The sequence below is a fragment of the Hyperolius riggenbachi genome, chromosome 11 (genome assembly GCF_040937935.1).
Source record: "Hyperolius riggenbachi isolate aHypRig1 chromosome 11, aHypRig1.pri, whole genome shotgun sequence".
NCBI classification, from domain to species: Eukaryota; Metazoa; Chordata; class Amphibia; order Anura; family Hyperoliidae; genus Hyperolius; species Hyperolius riggenbachi.
In genome coordinates this window covers 240,602,866-240,624,116 of record NC_090656.1, presented here as the reverse complement: position 1 = coordinate 240,624,116, position 21,251 = coordinate 240,602,866, and the positions used below count along the sequence as shown (strand labels likewise).

The window sequence follows — 21,251 nt, the reverse complement described above, 5'->3', positions numbered from 1 at the left end:
GAACTGTTTATATCCTGTGTGCAGTTAGTCAGCTTTCCAGCACGTTTTGGTAGGTTGCGCGTACCGTGACCACCCGTGCTGAGGTAGTTACCCTGCTCCTGGTTACTGTTTGTGGATTGCGTTCATCTCTGCGAAGAGATAACTAATCCTTCTGAATCCTGTTCTGTTACCGTTTGTGGATTGCGTTCATCTCTGCGAAGAGATAGCGAATCCTTCTGAGTCCTGTTCCCTGTATTGCTCCAGTCTAAGTCAGTGTTCCAGCTTATGTCATATATCGGTTCATTGCCGATATATACATATGTTAGTCAGACGTTACAAATAGTTTCATTGATAGCTGTAATTGTAATGCGCTAGGAAAACATACTTATTGTATATTTATCTGTGTTACGTTCATCTATCTTAATCCTGCTATTTTCTGACTATCCTGTCCTGTCTTTGTGAGGCACGCCATCGCCGCATCGCATTGGCTGCCTCATTCCAGTCTGTCTGGTTTTGGACGCTTGCTGTCGCTAAGTAGCCGCTAGCTAGCAAGCGTTCATTCTGTCTACCTGTCCTGATCTCCTCAGTTCTGGTTTATGCGCTCAGCACTACTTTGCGCTGAGACGTTATAACGAAAGCATTGTTTGTGGCTGCCAGATCTGCACCGGCTCTGTGCGCCACAATCTCCTATTGGAGTCAGTCCTCCCCTCCACTATACTAGGGATAGCCTGTTTCCTGGTGCTAGTGTGTGTACCTCCTCCACGCCAGCTCATGCGTTGCATGCTGACTGTGGAGAATACACCACCAAGCCTTACACTTTGATCCAGAAAATAATAAATACAATGTATTTGTTCTTAAAAATGCTCACGCAATCGCTGCACAAAGCAATTTTTTGAGCGTTTTGCGTTTTCCTATACCTCCCATTGAGGCGGAATTGCTCCAAAAAGGGCCCATGCAGCGCTTTTCTGAGCGGATCGGAAACGAACCGCTCAGATGTGAACTTTGTCATAGAGAATCATTGCACAAGCGATTTCAGGGTGATTTTGAAAATTGCCAGTGCTTAAAAAATGTCAAAAACGCCCCTAGTGTGATCGAACCCTAATTATGGAACAAAACTAATTAAAACCAATTAAAAAACAACACAATAGCAGGTGGGGGGGGGGGGATGTCCAATCAGTATTATAACAAATCACAGTATAAAGTTCATGACTCAATGTACAAATAAGTCATAAGCTAATATAAAAGCACTTCTGCTTCAATAAGCATCATAAATTCAGCCCCTGGCAATCTATGTAAGTAAATAAGACCTCCTGTATAACTGAGTAATGTCCCTTTAAGACTTGCCAAGCTGGCGTATAAATCGAGCAATGGAGTGAGAAAGCACTATTAGCTGTGAGTGAACAGTAGATGACCAGGCGACCTCCTGCCACGCCCCTCTACGCATATCACAGCAGCCAATCAAAATTCACCTATTGATTTTCAAGGGGAATATTGCATTGCTGCCATTCTTGCACTGTTAATGGCACAGGCCTCAAACCTGGTACAGTTGGTCATTGGGTGACTGAATGGGTTCAAATTCAGAAAAGGGGGTGGAGCCACAAACAGCCAATCAAATTTGTTTCATTTCAATGCAAATTATTCATGCCAAGGACCACAAAGCTCACAAACTAGTTCATTGAGTAATTGTGTGTTATGGCCCATACTCACGAGGGACTTTTGTCGCCTCAACACGCGGCGCGCGCGTGTTGCGGCGACAGGTCGCCCGTGAGTATGGGCCGTCGCACGCGCGCGCACCCCGAACTGTCGCCCGCCGCTCTTGTCGCCATGCGATTGAAAGTTTCAATCGCATGGCAACAGTCGCCGCCGCACCTCCGCCGCAACTGTCGCTAGTCCGCGTGAGTACGCGGACTAGCGACAGCGACCTCCATAGAGGTGAATGAAGCTTCCGGCGGGGGGAGGAGGAACGTCGGCGACAGCTTCCGTCTCGCCGCTGGTCCCTCTTCCGCGTGTGTACGCGGAGGGACCTGGAGAGAAGCTGTCGCCGGCCTGTCGCTAGCACGCTCACGTGTGCTGGCGACAGGCCACTTCTGCAGCCCGTGAGTACGGGCCATTAGGGTTAGAAAAAAGTGGGCGGAGCCAACACCAGCCAAATACACATCCGGGCAACGCCGGGCGTCCAGCTAGTGAAGCAATAAATAACTGTCAGTAGTGCCTAGTGTTTTTATTGTCTCTATTGTTGCTGCATGGAATTGCTTTGGCTTTGAGCACCCTGACAAGCTACACATCGCAGCCCGAACCTTACTCTCCGGCCCCGCAAGCTCTTATCTCTGAGTGCCGGCCCTCTGTTTTCTTTGGTGTTAGCTCTGTGAGAGCTTTGTAACTCATGTGCACCATTCTTTCCCTTTACAGTGAAGTATGGTGGAACTTACACATCCTCTTTTAGTTACATTGTTGTAACTTCGACCGACGACGGTATCCCAGTCTTCTACACCATCATCGCCCCGCCTGGATATAAGGTGAGCAACATGTCACATACCTGAGAGTTTTCCTCCTTTTAAACACTTAAAGGAATACTGTAGGGGGTCGGGGGGAAATGAGTTGAACTTACCCAGGGCTTCTAATGGTCCTGTGGTTTCTAGAGGCACTGTGGTTTTCCAACTCTAAAGTCGTAAATTCCAGAAGTGAAGCGGAGGCGGGGCCGGAGCATTGGGGAGTGGCTGCGCCGGCACAGGATGCCTGCGGGGGACCATTAGAAGCCCCGGGTAAGTTCAACTCTTTTTCCCCCGACACCCCTACAGTAGTCCTTTAACTTTCAGTGAAATTCATATTTTATAAACATTCTTCCGCTGGCTACTGAGACACGATAACCCCTGACTTATGTCCCAACTGCCCCTTTTCCTGTTCCTATTTTTGCCCCTTGGAGACCACTGCCTTCTCTGCCCCTGAAGAGTCAGTAGGTGTGGTCCTCAGTTGAAATGAGCCGCCAGGTGTTTCTGTAGCTCCCGCCTCCCGGTGAACAAACAGAGGTTTGGAAACTCTCCCAGACAGAGTGGATTGTTGCCTGGTGGACGATCCTGCTCTAGTTGTAAGCTACCCCTCCATCCGGTACACCTGAAGTGAGGCCTGCACTATCTGCTCTCCCTCCTCATTCCAGCTCCATTGCCCTGAAACCCAGGGCCGGGCCGAGGCATAGGCTGGAGAGGCTCCAGCCTCAGGGCGCAGTGTAGGAGGGGGCGCAGAATTCATTCAGCTGTCATTCCTAATTGTGTATGAAGCAGAAAGAAATAAGAAAAGGGGATACATAGCAGTGACTGCAAGCCACATAACTACATATTAAGGTGCTGGGGAGGTTGTGGGCCCTGTGGCCCTCTTAGTCTAATAGCAATCAGTGTGTGACAGCTGGGGTGAGAGGGATGGAGGGTCGCACTTTGGTGTCTCAGCCTTGGGTGCTGGAGGACCTTGTCCCTGCTCTGTGTGTGTGTGTGTGTGTGTGTGTGTGTGTGTGTGTGTGTGTGTGTGTGTGTGTATACAGTGTGTGGCGGCTGGGGTGGGAGGGATGGAGGAGGGGCCTCTTAGTCTAATAGCAATCAGTGTGTGACAGCTGGGGTGGGAGGAATGGAGGAGGAGCCTCTTAGTGTAATAGCAATCAGTGTGTGACAGCTGGGGTGGCAGGGATGGAGGGGCGCACTTTGGTGTCTCAGCCTTGGGTGCTGGAGGACCTTGTCCCGGCTCTGCTGAAACCCCAAGTAATCTCTGCACCCCGTGCTGTGCTCATAGTGTTGCTCTTCTCACGGAATGACTCTTGGGGTGCCAACATGGTCACATGTGGGTAGACTATGCTTACATCTAAAACCTGAGGCTTTCAAGATCTTCATAGTGAGTTGGGAGACTTCAGGAGCTTTTAAACTGGAGTGGAGATGAGGAGTACCTGTCTGGCTGATGGGTCCAGCTTTGTACTGGGGTGTCAGGATGAGGAGCATAGGGCCCAACCGTCCCGATCTCGTCGGGACTGTCACGATTTTGGGGGGCTCTCCCGCTGTCACGGTATGAGCCCCCCAAGTCCCGGGCAGCAGTGGGCAGTGAGGGTGGAAAAAAAAATGATCAAGGAGCCAGCCGCGGGTAAATGGGATGCGGGACGCGTGCATCCCATTACTACCTCCCTCCCTCCCTTGGAATCTGCCCCCCCCCCCGTGTCTCCCCCGTTTGCAGAGTGCGCAGCTAAGCGGAGCGGGCTGTGAGCTTACTGGTATCCATGAACACGTACCGATGTCCGGCTTCAATCTGCTTCCTGTGACGTCACAGGAAGCAGGAAGCCAGATGGTGGTACGTGTCCATGGATACCGGTAAGCTCACAGCCTGCTCCGCTTAGCTGCGCACTCTGCAAACAGGGGGGAGACACAGGGGGGGGGGACAGATTTCAAGGGAGGGAGGTAGTAATGGGATGCACGCGTCCCGCATCCCATTTACCCGCGGCTGGCGCCTCGATCATTTTGTTCTTGAATTGGCACCCTCCTCCCCACTCTCATGGCCATCCTCACCATGAGAGTGGGGAGGGGTGGCTAGGGGTGTGGCCTAAGTGTCCCGATTCCCAGCTTTAAAATGTTGGGAGGTATGGAGGAGTACCTGTCTGGCTGATGGTTCCAGCTTTGTACGTGAGTGTCAGGATGAGGAGTACCTGTCTGGCTGATGGTTCCAGCTTTGTACCGGAGTGTCAGGATGAGGAGTACCTGTCTGGATGATGGGTCCAGCTTTGTACTGGAGTGACAGGATGAGGAGTACCTGTCTGGCTGGTGGTTCCAGCTTTGTACTGGAGTGTCAGGATGAGGAGTACCTGTCTGGCTGATGGTTCCAGCTTTGTACGTGGGTGTCAGGATGAGGAGTACCTGTCTGGCTGATGGGTCCAGCTTTGTACTGGGGTGTCAGGATGGGGAGTACCTGTCTGGCTGATGGTTCCAGCTTTGTACGTGGGTGTCAGGATGAGAAGTACCTGTCTGGCTGATGGGAACAGCTTTGTACTGGAGTGTCAGGATGAGGAGTACCTGTCTGGCTGATGGGTCCAGCTTTGTACGTGGTTGTCAGGATGAGGAGTACCTGTCTGGCTGATGGGTCCAGCTTTGTACTGGGGTGTCAGGATGGGGAGTACCTGTCTGGCTGATGGGTCCAGCTTTGTACTGGAGTGTCAGAATGAGGAGTACCTGTCTGGCTGATGGGTCCAGCTTTGTACGTGGGTGTCAGGATCAGGAGTACCTGTCTGGCTGATGGGTCCAGCTTTGTACTGGAGTGTCAGGATGAGGAGTACCTGTCTGGCTGATGGGTCCAGCTTTGTACTGGAGTGTCAGGATGAGGAGTACCTGTCTGGATGATGGGTCCAGCTTTGTACTGGAGTGTCAGGATGAGGAGTACCTGTCTGGCTGATGGGTCCAGCTTTGTACTGGAGTGTCAGGATGAGTAGTACCTGTCTGGCTGATGGGTCCAGCTTTGTACTGGAGTGTCAGGATGAGGAGTACCTGTCTGGCTGATGGTTCCAGCTTTGTACGTGGGTGTCAGGATGAGGAGTACCTGTCTGGCTGATGGTTCCAGCGTTGTACGTGGGTGTCAGGATGAGGGGTACCTGTCTGGCTGATGGTTCCAGCTTTGTACTGGAGTGTCAGGATGAGGAGTGCCTGTCTGGCTGATGGGTCCAGCTTTGTACTGGGGTGTCAGGATGGGGAGTACCTGTCTGGCTGATGGTTCCAGCTTTGTACTGGAGTGTCAGGATGAGGAGTACCTGTCTGGCTGATGGGTCCAGCTTTGTACTGAAGTGTCAGGATGAGGAGTACCTGTCTGGCTGATGGGTCCAGCTTTGTACTGGAGTGTCAGGATGAGGAGTACCTGTCTGGATGATGGGTCCAGCTTTGTACTGGAGTGTCAGGATGAGGAGTACCTGTCTGGATGATGGGTCCAGCTTTGTACTGGAGTGTCAGGATGAGGAGTACCTGTCTGGCTGATGGGTCCAGCTTTGTACTGGAGTGTCAGGATGAGTAGTACCTGTCTGGCTGATGGGTCCAGCTTTGTACTGGAGTGTCAGGATGAGGAGTACCTGTCTGGCTGATGGTTCCAGCTTTGTACGTGGGTGTCAGGATGAGGAGTACCTGTCTGGCTGATGGTTCCAGCTTTGTACGTGGGTGTCAGGATGAGGAGTGCCTGTCTGGCTGATGGGTCCAGCTTTGTACTGGGGTGTCAGGATGGGGAGTACCTGTCTGGCTGATGGTTCCAGCTTTGTACTGGAGTGTCAGGATGAGGAGTACCTGTCTGGCTGATGGTTCCAGCTTTGTACGTGGGTGTCAGGATGAGGAGTACCTGTCTGGCTGATGGGTCCAGCTTTGTACTGGGGTGTCAGGATGGGGAGTACCTGTCTGGCTGATGGGTCCAGCTTTGTACTGGGGTATCAGGATGGGGAGTACCTGTCTGGCTGATGGTTCCAGCTTTGTACTGGAGTGTCAGGATGAGAAGTACCTGTCTGGCTGATGGTTCCAGCTTTGTACGTGGGTGTCAGGATGGGGAGTACCTGTCTGGCTGATGGGTCCAGCTTTGTACTGGAGTGTCAGGATGGGGAGTACCTGTCTGGCTGATGGGTCCAGCTTTGTACTGGAGTGTCAGAATGAGGAGTACCTGTCTGGCTGATGGGTCCAGCTTTGTACGTGGGTGTCAGGATGAGGAGTACCTGTCTGGATGATGGTTCCAGCTTTGTACTGGAGTGTCAGGATGAGGAGTATCTGTCTGGATGATGGTTCCAGCTTTGTACTTGGGTGTCAGGATGAGGACTGGAGTACCTGTCTGGCTGATGGGTCCAGCTTTGTACTGGAGTGTCAGGATGAGGAGTACCTGTCTGGCTGATGGTTCCAGCTTTGTACTGGAGTGTCAGGATGAGGAGTACCTGTCTGGCTGATGGGTCCAGCTTTGTACTGGAGTGTCAGGATGAGGAGTACCTGTCTGACTGATGGTTTCAGCTTTGTACTGGAGTGACAGGATGAGGAGTACCTGTCTGGCTGATGGGTCCAGCTTTGTACTGGAATGTCAGGATGAGGAGTACCTGTCTGGCTGATGGTTCCAGCTTTGTACTGGAGCGTCAGGATGAGGAGTACCTGTCTGGCTGATGGGTACAGCTTTGTACTGGAGTGTCAGGATGAGGAGTACCTGTCTGGCTGATGGTTCCAGCTTTGTACGTGGGTGTCAGGATGAGGAATACCTGTCTGGCTGATGGTTCCAGCTTTGCACTGGGGTGTCAGGATGAGGAGTACCTGTCTGGCTGATGGTTCCAGCTTTGTACTTGGGTGTCAGGATGAGGAGTACCTGTCTGGCTGGTGGTTCCAGCTTTGTACTGGAGTGTCAGGATGAGGAGTACCTGTCTGGCTGATGGGTCCAGCTTTGTACTGGAGTGTCAGGATGAGGAGTACCTGTCTGGCTGATGGTTCCAGCTTTGTACTTGGGTGTCAGGATGAGGAGTACCTGTCTGGATGATGGGTCCAGCTTTGTACTGGAGTGTCAGGATGAGGAGTACCTGTCTGGCTGATGGGTCCAGCTTTGTACTGGAGTGTCAGGATGAGGAGTACCAGTCTGGCTGATGGTTCCAGCTTTGTACTGGGGTGTCAGGATGAGGAGTACCTGTCTGGCTGGTGGTTCCAGCTGTGTACTGGGGTGTCAGGATGAGGAATACCTGTCTGGCTGATGGTACAGCTTTGTACTTGGGTGTCAGGATGAGGAGTACCTGTCTGGCTGATGGTACAGCTTTGTACTGGAGTGTCAGGATGAGGAGTACCAGTCTGGCTGATGGTTCCAGCTTTGTACTGGAGTGTCAGGATGAGGAGTACCTGTCTGGCTGGTGGTTCCAGCTTTGTACTGGAGTGTCAGGATGAGGAGTACCTGTCTGGCTGATGGGTCCAGCTTTGTACTGGAGTGTCAGGACGAGGAGTACCAGTCTGGCTGATGGTTCCAGCTTTGTACTGTAGTGTCAGGATGAGGAGTACCTGTCTGGCTGATGGTTCCAGCTTTGTACCGGAGTGTCAGGATGAGGAGTACCTGTCTGGATGATGGGTCCAGCTTTGTACTGGAGTGACAGGATGAGGAGTACCTGTCTGGCTGGTGGTTCCAGCTTTGTACTGGAGTGTCAGGATGAGGAGTACCTGTCTGGCTGATGGTTCCAGCTTTGTACGTGGGTGTCAGGATGAGGAGTACCTGTCTGGCTGATGGGTCCAGCTTTGTACTGGGGTGTCAGGATGGGGAGTACCTGTCTGGCTGATGGTTCCAGCTTTGTACGTGGGTGTCAGGATGAGAAGTACCTGTCTGGCTGATGGGAACAGCTTTGTACTGGAGTGTCAGGATGAGGAGTACCTGTCTGGCTGATGGGTCCAGCTTTGTACGTGGTTGTCAGGATGAGGAGTACCTGTCTGGCTGATGGGTCCAGCTTTGTACTGGGGTGTCAGGATGGGGAGTACCTGTCTGGCTGATGGGTCCAGCTTTGTACTGGAGTGTCAGAATGAGGAGTACCTGTCTGGCTGATGGGTCCAGCTTTGTACGTGGGTGTCAGGATCAGGAGTACCTGTCTGGCTGATGGGTCCAGCTTTGTACTGGAGTGTCAGGATGAGGAGTACCTGTCTGGCTGATGGGTCCAGCTTTGTACTGGAGTGTCAGGATGAGGAGTACCTGTCTGGATGATGGGTCCAGCTTTGTACTGGAGTGTCAGGATGAGGAGTACCTGTCTGGCTGATGGGTCCAGCTTTGTACTGGAGTGTCAGGATGAGTAGTACCTGTCTGGCTGATGGGTCCAGCTTTGTACTGGAGTGTCAGGATGAGGAGTACCTGTCTGGCTGATGGTTCCAGCTTTGTACGTGGGTGTCAGGATGAGAAGTACCTGTCTGGCTGATGGTTCCAGCTTTGTACGTGGGTGTCAGGATGAGGGGTACCTGTCTGGCTGATGGTTCCAGCTTTGTACTGGATTGTCAGGATGAGGAGTGCCTGTCTGGCTGATGGGTCCAGCTTTGTACTGGGGTGTCAGGATGGGGAGTACCTGTCTGGCTGATGGTTCCAGCTTTGTACTGGAGTGTCAGGATGAGGAGTACCTGTCTGGCTGATGGGTCCAGCTTTGTACTGGAGTGTCAGGATGAGGAGTACCTGTCTGGCTGATGGGTCCAGCTTTGTACTGGAGTGTCAGGATGAGGAGTACCTGTCTGGTTGATGGGTCCAGCTTTGTACTGGAGTGTCAGGATGAGGAGTACCTGTCTGGATGATGGGTCCAGCTTTGTACTGGAGTGTCAGGATGAGGAGTACCTGTCTGGCTGATGGGTCCAGCTTTGTACTGGAGTGTCAGGATGAGTAGTACCTGTCTGGCTGATGGGTCCAGCTTTGTACTGGAGTGTCAGGATGAGGAGTACCTGTCTGGCTGATGGTTCCAGCTTTGTACGTGGGTGTCAGGATGAGGAGTACCTGTCTGGCTGATGGTTCCAGCTTTGTACGTGGGTGTCAGGATGAGGAGTGCCTGTCTGGCTGATGGGTCCAGCTTTGTACTGGGGTGTCAGGATGGGGAGTACCTGTCTGGCTGATGGTTCCAGCTTTGTACTGGAGTGTCAGGATGAGGAGTACCTGTCTGGCTGATGGTTCCAGCTTTGTACGTGGGTGTCAGGATGAGGAGTACCTGTCTGGCTGATGGGTCCAGCTTTGTACTGGGGTGTCAGGATGGGGAGTACCTGTCTGGCTGATGGGTCCAGCTTTGTACTGGGGTATCAGGATGGGGAGTACCTGTCTGGCTGATGGTTCCAGCTTTGTACTGGAGTGTCAGGATGAGAAGTACCTGTCTGGCTGATGGTTCCAGCTTTGTACGTGGGTGTCAGGATGGGGAGTACCTGTCTGGCTGATGGGTCCAGCTTTGTACTGGAGTGTCAGGATGGGGAGTACCTGTCTGGCTGATGGGTCCAGCTTTGTACTGGAGTGTCAGAATGAGGAGTACCTGTCTGGCTGATGGGTCCAGCTTTGTACGTGGGTGTCAGGATGAGGAGTACCTGTCTGGATGATGGTTCCAGCTTTGTACTGGAGTGTCAGGATGAGGAGTACCTGTCTGGATGATGGTTCCAGCTTTGTACTTGGGTGTCAGGATGAGGAGTACCTGTCTGGCTGATGGTTCCAGCTTTGTACTGGAGTGTCAGGATGAGGAGTACCTGTCTGGATGATGGGTCCAGCTTTGTACTGGAGTGTCAGAATGAGGAGTACCTGTCTGGCTGATGGTTCCAGCTTTGTACTGGAGTGTCAGGATGAGGAGTACCTGTCTGGCTGATGGGTCCAGCTTTGTACTGGAGTGTCAGGATGAGGAGTACCTGTCTGACTGATGGTTTCAGCTTTGTACTGGAGTGACAGGATGAGGAGTACCTGTCTGGCTGATGGGTCCAGCTTTGTACTGGAATGTCAGGATGAGGAGTACCTGTCTGGCTGATGGTTCCAGCTTTGTACTGGAGCGTCAGGATGAGGAGTACCTGTCTGGCTGATGGGTACAGCTTTGTACTGGAGTGTCAGGATGAGGAGTACCTGTCTGGCTGATGGTTCCAGCTTTGTACGTGGGTGTCAGGATGAGGAATACCTGTCTGGCTGATGGTTCCAGCTTTGCACTGGGGTGTCAGGATGAGGAGTACCTGTCTGGCTGATGGTTCCAGCTTTGTACTTGGGTGTCAGGATGAGGAGTACCTGTCTGGCTGGTGGTTCCAGCTTTGTACTGGAGTGTCAGGATGAGGAGTACCTGTCTGGCTGATGGGTCCAGCTTTGTACTGGAGTGTCAGGATGAGGAGTACCTGTCTGGCTGATGGTTCCAGCTTTGTACTTGGGTGTCAGGATGAGGAGTACCTGTCTGGATGATGGGTCCAGCTTTGTACTGGAGTGTCAGGATGAGGAGTACCTGTCTGGCTGGTGGTTCCAGCTTTGTACTGGAGTGTCAGGATGAGGAGTACCTGTCTGGCTGATGGGTCCAGCTTTGTACTGGAGTGTCAGGATGAGGAGTACCAGTCTGGCTGATGGTTCCAGCTTTGTACTGGGGTGTCAGGATGAGGAGTACCTGTCTGGCTGGTGGTTCCAGCTGTGTACTGGGGTGTCAGGATGAGGAATACCTGTCTGGCTGATGGTACAGCTTTGTACTTGGGTGTCAGGATGAGGAGTACCTGTCTGGCTGATGGTACAGCTTTGTACTGGAGTGTCAGGATGAGGAGTACCAGTCTGGCTGATGGTTCCAGCTTTGTACTGGAGTGTCAGGATGAGGAGTACCTGTCTGGCTGGTGGTTCCAGCTTTGTACTGGAGTGTCAGGATGAGGAGTACCTGTCTGGCTGATGGGTCCAGCTTTGTACTGGAGTGTCAGGATGAGGAGTACCAGTCTGGCTGATGGTTCCAGCTTTGTACTGTAGTGTCAGGATGAGGAGTACCTGTCTGGGTGATGGTTCCAGCTGTGTACTGGGGTGTCAGGATGAGGAATACCTGTCTGGCTGATGGTACAGCTTTGTACTTGGGTGTCAGGATGAGGAGTACCTGTCTGGCTGATGGTACAGCTTTGTACTGGAGTGTCAGGATGAGGAGTACCAGTCTGGCTGATGGTTCCAGCTTTGTACTGGGGTGTCAGGATGAGGAGTACCTGTCTGGCTGGTGGTTCCAGCTTTGTACTGGAGTGTCAGGATGAGGAGTACCTGTCTGGCTGATGGTTCCAGCTTTGTACTTGGGTGTCAGGATGAGGAGTACCTGTCTGGCTGATGGGTCCAGCTTTGTACTGGAGTGTCAGGATGAGGAGTACCAGTCTGGCTGATGGTTCCAGCTTTGTACTGGGGTGTCAGGATGAGGAGTACCTGTCTGGCTGATGGGTCCAGCTTTGTACTGGAGTGTCAGGATGAGGAGTACCTGTCTGGGTGATGGTTCCAGCTTTGTACTGGGGTGTCAGGATGAGGAATACCTGTCTGGCTGATGGTACAGCTTTGTACTTGGGTGTCAGGATGAGGAGTACCTGTCTGGCTGATGGTACAGCTTTGTACTGGAGTGTCAGGATGAGGAGTACCAGTCTGGCTGATGGTTCCAGCTTTGTACTGGGGTGTCAGGATGAGGAGTACCTGTCTGGCTGGTGGTTCCAGCTTTGTACTGGAGTGTCAGGGTGAGGAGTACCTGTCTGGCTGATGGTTCCAGCTTTGTACTGGAGTGTCAGGATGAGGAGTACCAGTCTGGCTGATGGTTCCAGCTTTGTACTGGAATGTCAGGATGAGGAGTACCTGTCTGGCTGATGGGTCCAGCTTTGTACTGGAATGTCAGGATGAGGAGTACCTGTCTGGCTGATGGGTCCAGCTTTGTACTGGGGTGTCAGGATGAGGAGTACCTGTCTTGCTGATGGGTCCAGCTTTGTACTGGAGTGTCAGGATGAGGAGTACCTGTCTGGGTGATGGTTCCAGCTTTGTACTGGGGTGTCAGGATGAGGAATACCTGTCTGGCTGATGGTACAGCTTTGTACTTGGGTGTCAGGATGAGGAGTACCTGTCTGGCTGATGGTACAGCTCTGTACTGGAGTGTCAGGATGAGGAGTACCTGTCTGGCTGATGGGTCCAGCTTTGTACTGGGGTGTCAGGATGAGGAGTACCTGTCTGGCTGATGGTTCCAGCTTTGTACTTGGGTGTCAGGATGAGGAGTACCTGTCTGGATGATGGGTCCAGCTTTGTACTGGAGTGTCAGGATGAGGAGTACCTGTCTGGCTGGTGGTTCCAGCTTTGTACTGGAGTGTCAGGATGAGGAGTACCTGTCTGGCTGATGGTTCCAGCTTTGTACTGGAGTGTCAGGATGAGGAGTACCTGTCTGGATGATGGGTCCAGCTTTGTACTGGAGTGTCAGAATGAGGAGTACCTGTCTGGCTGATGGTTCCAGCTTTGTACTGGAGTGTCAGGATGAGGAGTACCTGTCTGGCTGATGGGTCCAGCTTTGTACTGGAGTGTCAGGATGAGGAGTACCTGTCTGACTGATGGTTTCAGCTTTGTACTGGAGTGACAGGATGAGGAGTACCTGTCTGGCTGATGGGTCCAGCTTTGTACTGGAATGTCAGGATGAGGAGTACCTGTCTGGCTGATGGTTCCAGCTTTGTACTGGAGCGTCAGGATGAGGAGTACCTGTCTGGCTGATGGGTACAGCTTTGTACTGGAGTGTCAGGATGAGGAGTACCTGTCTGGCTGATGGTTCCAGCTTTGTACGTGGGTGTCAGGATGAGGAATACCTGTCTGGCTGATGGTTCCAGCTTTGCACTGGGGTGTCAGGATGAGGAGTACCTGTCTGGCTGATGGTTCCAGCTTTGTACTTGGGTGTCAGGATGAGGAGTACCTGTCTGGCTGGTGGTTCCAGCTTTGTACTGGAGTGTCAGGATGAGGAGTACCTGTCTGGCTGATGGGTCCAGCTTTGTACTGGAGTGTCAGGATGAGGAGTACCTGTCTGGCTGATGGTTCCAGCTTTGTACTTGGGTGTCAGGATGAGGAGTACCTGTCTGGATGATGGGTCCAGCTTTGTACTGGAGTGTCAGGATGAGGAGTACCTGTCTGGCTGGTGGTTCCAGCTTTGTACTGGAGTGTCAGGATGAGGAGTACCTGTCTGGCTGATGGGTCCAGCTTTGTACTGGAGTGTCAGGATGAGGAGTACCAGTCTGGCTGATGGTTCCAGCTTTGTACTGGGGTGTCAGGATGAGGAGTACCTGTCTGGCTGGTGGTTCCAGCTGTGTACTGGGGTGTCAGGATGAGGAATACCTGTCTGGCTGATGGTACAGCTTTGTACTTGGGTGTCAGGATGAGGAGTACCTGTCTGGCTGATGGTACAGCTTTGTACTGGAGTGTCAGGATGAGGAGTACCAGTCTGGCTGATGGTTCCAGCTTTGTACTGGAGTGTCAGGATGAGGAGTACCTGTCTGGCTGGTGGTTCCAGCTTTGTACTGGAGTGTCAGGATGAGGAGTACCTGTCTGGCTGATGGGTCCAGCTTTGTACTGGAGTGTCAGGATGAGGAGTACCAGTCTGGCTGATGGTTCCAGCTTTGTACTGTAGTGTTAGGATGAGGAGTACCTGTCTGGGTGATGGTTCCAGCTGTGTACTGGGGTGTCAGGATGAGGAATACCTGTCTGGCTGATGGTACAGCTTTGTACTTGGGTGTCAGGATGAGGAGTACCTGTCTGGCTGATGGTACAGCTTTGTACTGGAGTGTCAGGATGAGGAGTACCAGTCTGGCTGATGGTTCCAGCTTTGTACTGGGGTGTCAGGATGAGGAGTACCTGTCTGGCTGGTGGTTCCAGCTTTGTACTGGAGTGTCAGGATGAGGAGTACCTGTCTGGCTGATGGTTCCAGCTTTGTACTTGGGTGTCAGGATGAGGAGTACCTGTCTGGCTGATGGGTCCAGCTTTGTACTGGAGTGTCAGGATGAGGAGTACCAGTCTGGCTGATGGTTCCAGCTTTGTACTGGGGTGTCAGGATGAGGAGTACCTGTCTTGCTGATGGGTCCAGCTTTGTACTGGAGTGTCAGGATGAGGAGTACCTGTCTGGGTGATGGTTCCAGCTTTGTACTGGGGTGTCAGGATGAGGAATACCTGTCTGGCTGATGGTACAGCTTTGTACTTGGGTGTCAGGATGAGGAGTACCTGTCTGGCTGATGGTACAGCTTTGTACTGGAGTGTCAGGATGAGGAGTACCAGTCTGGCTGATGGTTCCAGCTTTGTACTGGGGTGTCAGGATGAGGAGTACCTGTCTGGCTGGTGGTTCCAGCTTTGTACTGGAGTGTCAGGGTGAGGAGTACCTGTCTGGCTGATGGTTCCAGCTTTGTACTGGAGTGTCAGGATGAGGAGTACCAGTCTGGCTGATGGTTCCAGCTTTGTACTGGAATGTCAGGATGAGGAGTACCTGTCTGGCTGATGGGTCCAGCTTTGTACTGGAATGTCAGGATGAGGAGTACCTGTCTGGCTGATGGGTCCAGCTTTGTACTGGGGTGTCAGGATGAGGAGTACCTGTCTTGCTGATGGGTCCAGCTTTGTACTGGAGTGTCAGGATGAGGAGTACCTGTCTGGGTGATGGTTCCAGCTTTGTACTGGGGTGTCAGGATGAGGAATACCTGTCTGGCTGATGGTACAGCTTTGTACTTGGGTGTCAGGATGAGGAGTACCTGTCTGGCTGATGGTACAGCTCTGTACTGGAGTGTCAGGATGAGGAGTACCTGTCTGGCTGATGGGTCCAGCTTTGTACTGGGGTGTCAGGATGAGGAGTACCTGTCTGGCTGATGGTTCCAGCTTTGTACTTGGGTGTCAGGATGAGGAGTACCTGTCTGGATGATGGGTCCAGCTTTGTACTGGAGTGTCAGGATGAGGAGTACCTGTCTGGCTGGTGGTTCCAGCTTTGTACTGGAGTGTCAGGATGAGGAGTACCTGTCTGGCTGATGGGTCCAGCTTTGTACTGGAGTGTCAGGATGAGGAGTACCAGTCTGGCTGATGGTTCCAGCTTTGTACTGGAATGTCAGGATGAGGAGTACCTGTCTGGCTGATGGGTCCAGCTTTGTACTGGAATGTCAGGATGAGGAGTACCTGTCTGGCTGATGGGTCCAGCTTTGTACTGGAGTGTCAGGATGAGGAGTACCTGTCTGGCTGATGGGTCCAGCTTTGTACTGGAGTGTCAGGATGAGGAGTACCTGTCTGGCTGATGGGTCCAGCTTTGTACTGGAGTGTCAGGATGAGGAGTACCTGTCTGGCTGATGGTTCCAGCTTTGTACTGGAGTGTCAGGATGAGGAGTACCTGTCTGGCTGGTGGTTCCAGCTTTGTACTGGAGTGTCAGGATGAGGAGTACCTGTCTGGCTGATGGGTCCAGCTTTGTACTGGAGTGTCAGGATGAGGAGTACCTGTCTGGCTGATGGTTCCAGCTTTGTACGTGGGTGTCAGGATGGGGTGTACCTGTCTGGCTGATGGGTACAGCTTTGTACTGGAGTGTCAGGATGAGGAGTACCTGTCTGGCTGATGGGTACAGCTTTGTACTGGAGTGTCAGGATGAGGAGTACCTGTCTGGATGATGGGTCCAGCTTTGTACTGGAATGTCAGGATGAGGAGTACCTGTCTGGCTGATGGGAACAGCTTTGTACTGGAGTGTCAGGATGAGGAGTACCTGTCTGGCTGGTGGTTCCAGCTTTGTACGTGGGTGTCAGGATGAGGAGTACCTGTCTGCTGATGGTTCCAGCTTTGTACTGGAGTGTCAGGATGAGGAGTACCTGTCTGGCTGATGGTTCCAGCTTTGTACGTGGGTGTCAGGATGAGGAGTACCTGTCTGCTGATGGTTCCAGCTTTGTACTGGAGTGTCAGGATGAGGAGTACCTGTCTGGCTGATGGTTCCAGCTTTGTACTGGAGTGTCAGGATGAGGAGTACCTGTCTGGCTGATGGTTCCAGCTTTGTACCGGAGTGTCAGGATGAGGAGTACCTGTCTGGCTGATGGTTCCAGCTTTGTACTGGAGTGTCAGGATGAGGAGTACCTGTCTGGCTGATGGGTCCAGCTTTGTACTGGAGTGTCAGGATGAGGAGTACCTGTCTGGCTGATGGGTCCAGCTTTGTACTGGAGTGTCAGGATGAGGAGTACCTGTCTGGCTGATGGGTCCAGCTTTGTACTGGAGTGTCAGGATGAGGAGTACCTGTCTGGCTGATGGGAACAGCTTTGTACTGGAGTGTCAGGATGAGGAGTACCTGTCTGGATGATGGGTCCAGCTTTGTACTGGAGTGTCAGGATGAGGAGTACCTGTCTGGCTGATGGTTCCAGCTTTGTACTGGAGCACCAGGATGAGGAGTACCTGTCTGGCTGATGGGTACAGCTTTGTACTGGAGTGTCAGGATGAGGAGTACCTGTCTGGATGATGGGTCCAACTTTGTACTGGAGTGTCAGGATGAGGAGTACCTGTCTGGCTGATGGTTCCAGCTTTGTACTGGAGCGTCAGGATGAGGATTACCTGTCTGGCTGTTGGGTCCAGCTTTGCACTGGAGTGTCAGGATGAGGAGTACCTGTCTGGATGATGGGTCCAGCTTTGTACTGGGATGTCAGGATGAGGAGTGCCTGTCTGGCTGATGGGTCCAGCTTTGTTCTGGAATGTCAGGATGAGGAGTACCTGTCTGGCTGATGGTTCCAGCTTTGTACTGGAGTGACAGGATGAGGAGTACCTGTCTGGCTGATGGGTCCAGCTTTGAACTGGAATTTCAGGATGAGGAGTACCTGTCTGGCTGATGGTTCCAGCTTTGTACTGGAGCGTCAGGATGAGGAGTACCTGTCTGGCTGATGGGTACAGCTTTGTACTGGAGTGTCCGGATGAGGAGTACCTGTCTGGCTGATGGGTCCAGCTTTGTACTTGGGTGTCAGGATGAGGAGTACCTGTCTGGCTGATGGGTACAGCTTTGTACTTGAGTGTCCGGATGAGGAGTACCTGTCTGGCTGATGGGTCCAGCTTTGTACGTGGGTGTCAGGATGAGGAATACCTGTCTGGCTGATGGTTCCAGCTTTGCACTGGGGTGTCAGGATGAGGAGTACCTGTCTGGCTGATGGTTCCAGCTTTGTACTTGGGTGTCAGGATGAGGAGTACCTGTCTGGCTGATGGGTACTGCTTTGTACTGGAGTGTCCGGATGAGGAATACCTGTCTGGCTGATGGGTCCAGCTTTGTACTGGAGTGTCAGGATGAGTAATACCTGTCTGGCTGATGGTTCCAGCTTTGTACTGGAGTGTCAGGATGAGGAGTACCTGTCTGGCTGATGGTTCCAGCTTTGTACGTGGGTGTCAGGATGAGGAGTGCCTGTCTGGCTGATGGGTCCAGCTTTGTACTGGGGTTTCAGGATGGGGAGTACCTGTCTGGCTGATGGTTCCAGCTTTGTACTGGAGTGTCAGGATGAGGAGTACCTGTCTGGCTGATGGTTCCAGCTTTGTACGTGGGTGTCAGGATGAGGAGTACCTGTCTGGCTGATGGGTCCAGCTTTGTACTGGGGTGTCAGGATGGGGAGTACCTGTCTGGCTGATGGGTCCAGCTTTGTACTGGGGTATCAGGATAGGGAGTACCTGTCTGGCTGATGGTTCCAGCTTAGTACTGGAGTGTCAGGATGAGAAGTACCTGTCTGGCTGATGGTTCCAGCTTTGTACGTGGGTGTCAGGATGGGGAGTACCTGTCTGGCTGATGGGTCCAGCTTTGTACTGGAGTGTCAGGATGGGGAGTACCTGTCTGGCTGATGGGTCCAGCTTTGTACTGGAGTGTCAGAATGAGGAGTACCTGTCTGGCTGATGGGTCCAGCTTTGTACGTGGGTGTCAGGATGAGGAGTACCTGTCTGGATGATGGTTCCAGCTTTGTACTGGAGTGTCAGGATGAGGAGTACCTGTCTGGATGATGGTTCCAGCTTTGTACTTGGGTGTCAGGATGAGGAGTACCTGTCTGGCTGATGGGTCCAGCTTTGTACTGGAGTGTCAGGATGAGGAGTACCTGTCTGGCTGATGGTTCCAGCTTTGTACTGGAGTGTCAGGATGAGGAGTACCTGTCTGGATGATGGGTCCAGCTTTGTACTGGAGTGTCAGAATGAGGAGTACCTGTCTGGCTGATGGTTCCAGCTTTGTACTGGAGTGTCAGGATGAGGAGTACCTGTCTGGCTGATGGGTCCAGCTTTGTACTGGAGTGTCAGGATGAGGAGTACCTGTCTGACTGATGGTTTCAGCTTTGTACTGGAGTGACAGGATGAGGAGTACCTGTCTGGCTGATGGGTCCAGCTTTGTACTGGAATGTCAGGATGAGGAGTACCTGTCTGGCTGATGGTTCCAGCTTTGTACTGGAGCGTCAGGATGAGGAGTACCTGTCTGGCTGATGGGTACAGCTTTGTACTGGAGTGTCAGGATGAGGAGTACCTGTCTGGCTGATGGTTCCAGCTTTGTACGTGGGTGTCAGGATGAGGAATACCTGTCTGGCTGATGGTTCCAGCTTTGCACTGGGGTGTCAGGATGAGGAGTACCTGTCTGGCTGATGGTTCCAGCTTTGTACTTGGGTGTCAGGATGAGGAGTACCTGTCTGGCTGGTGGTTCCAGCTTTGTACTGGAGTGTCAGGATGAGGAGTACCTGTCTGGCTGATGGGTCCAGCTTTGTACTGGAGTGTCAGGATGAGGAGTACCTGTCTGGCTGATGGTTCCAGCTTTGTACTTGGGTGTCAGGATGAGGAGTACCTGTCTGGATGATGGGTCCAGCTTTGTACTGGAGTGTCAGGATGAGGAGTACCTGTCTGGCTGGTGGTTCCAGCTTTGTACTGGAGTGTCAGGATGAGGAGTACCTGTCTGGCTGATGGGTCCAGCTTTGTACTGGAGTGTCAGGATGAGGAGTACCAGTCTGGCTGATGGTTCCAGCTTTGTACTGGGGTGTCAGGATGAGGAGTACCTGTCTGGCTGGTGGTTCCAGCTGTGTACTGGGGTGTCAGGATGAGGAATACCTGTCTGGCTGATGGTACAGCTTTGTACTTGGGTGTCAGGATGAGGAGTACCTGTCTGGCTGATGGTACAGCTTTGTACTGGAGTGTCAGGATGAGGAGTACCAGTCTGGCTGATGGTTCCAGCTTTGTACTGGAGTGTCAGGATGAGGAGTACCTGTCTGGCTGGTGGTTCCAGCTTTGTACTGGAGTGTCAGGATGAGGAGTACCTGTCTGGCTGATGGGTCCAGCTTTGTACTGGAGTGTCAGGATGAGGAGTACCAGTCTGGCTGATGGTTCCAGCTTTGTACTGTAGTGTCAGGATGAGGAGTACCTGTCTGGGTGATGGTTCCAGCTGTGTACTGGGGTGTCAGGATGAGGAATACCTGTCTGGCTGATGGTACAGCTTTGTACTTGGGTGTCAGGATGAGGAGTACCTGTCTGGCTGATGGTACAGCTTTGTACTGGAGTGTCAGGATGAGGAGTACCAGTCTGGCTGATGGTTCCAGCTTTGTACTGGGGTGTCAGGATGAGGAGTACCTGTCTGGCTGGTGGTTCCAGCTTTGTACTGGAGTGTCAGGATGAGGAGTACCTGTCTGGCTGATGGTTCCAGCTTTGTACTTGGGTGTCAGGATGAGGAGTACCTGTCTGGCTGATGGGTCCAGCTTTGTACTGGAGTGTCAGGATGAGGAGTACCAGTCTGGCTGATGGTTCCAGCTTTGTACTGGGGTGTCAGGATGAGGAGTACCTGTCTTGCTGATGGGTCCAGCTTTGTACTGGAGTGTCAGGATGAGGAGTACCTGTCTGGGTGATGGTTCCAGCTTTGTACTGGGGTTTCAGGATAAGGAATACCTGTCTGGCTGATGGTACAGCTTTGTACTTGGGTGTCAGGATGAGGAGTACCTGTCTGGCTGATGGTACAGCTTTGTACTGGAGTGTCAGGATGAGGAGTACCAGTCTGGCTGATGGTTCCAGCTTTGTACTGGGGTGTCAGGATGAGGAGTACCTGTCTGGCTGGTGGTTCCAGCTTTGTACTGGAGTGTCAGGGTGAGGAGTACCTGTCTGGCTGATGGTTCCAGCTTTGTACTGGAGTGTCAGGATGAGGAGTACCAGTCTGGCTGATGGTTCCAGCTTTGTACTGGAATGTCAGGATGAGGAGTACCTGTCTGGCTGATGGGTCCAGCTTTGTACTGGAATGTCAGGATGAGGAGTACCTGTCTGGCTGATGGGTCCAGCTTTGTACTGGGGTGTCAGGATGAGGAGTACCGGTCTTGCTGATGGGTCCAGCTTTGTACTGGAGTGTCAGGATGAGGAGTACCTGTCTGGGTGATGGTTCCAGCTTTGTACTGTGGTGTCAGGATGAGGAATACCTGTCTGGCTGATGGTACAGCTTTGTACTTGGGTGTCAGGATGAGGAGTACCTGTCTGGCTGATGGTACAGCTCTGTACTGGAGTGTCAGGATGAGGAGTACCTGTCTGGCTGATGGGTCCAGCTTTGTACTGGGGTGTCAGGATGAGGAGTACCTGTCTGGCTGATGGTTCCAGCTTTGTACTTGGGTGTCAGGATGAGGAGTACCTGTCTGGATGATGGGTCCAGCTTTGTACTGGAGTGTCAGGATGAGGAGTACCTGTCTGGCTGGTGGTTCCAGCTTTGTACTGGAGTGTCAGGATGAGGAGTACCTGTCTGGGTGATGGTTCCAGCTTTGTACTGGGGTGTCAGGATGAGGAATACCTGTCTGGCTGATGGTACAGCTTTGTACTTGGGTGTCAGGATGAGGAGTACCTGTCTGGCTGATGGTACAGCTCTGTACTGGAG

At 52.6% G+C, this 21,251-nt stretch overlaps 2 protein-coding genes across 4 annotated transcripts in view; one reads left to right on the top strand and one right to left on the bottom strand.

Moving 5' to 3' along the window:
• LOC137537973 (exoskeleton protein RP43-like) overlaps window positions 1–4,326 on the top strand; it is a 75,890-nt gene extending 71,564 nt beyond the window's left edge. Inside the window, exons 7-8 of the mRNA XM_068259894.1 lie at window positions 2,389–2,495; window positions 4,189–4,326. Of these exons, the coding sequence (XP_068115995.1) occupies window positions 2,389–2,495; window positions 4,189–4,326 (245 nt within the window). The remainder of the gene's footprint in view (window positions 1–2,388; window positions 2,496–4,188) is intronic.
• LOC137538746 (low choriolytic enzyme-like) overlaps window positions 1–21,251 on the bottom strand; it is a 1,161,243-nt gene that overhangs the window by 799,389 nt on the left and 340,603 nt on the right. The window lies entirely within an intron of this gene.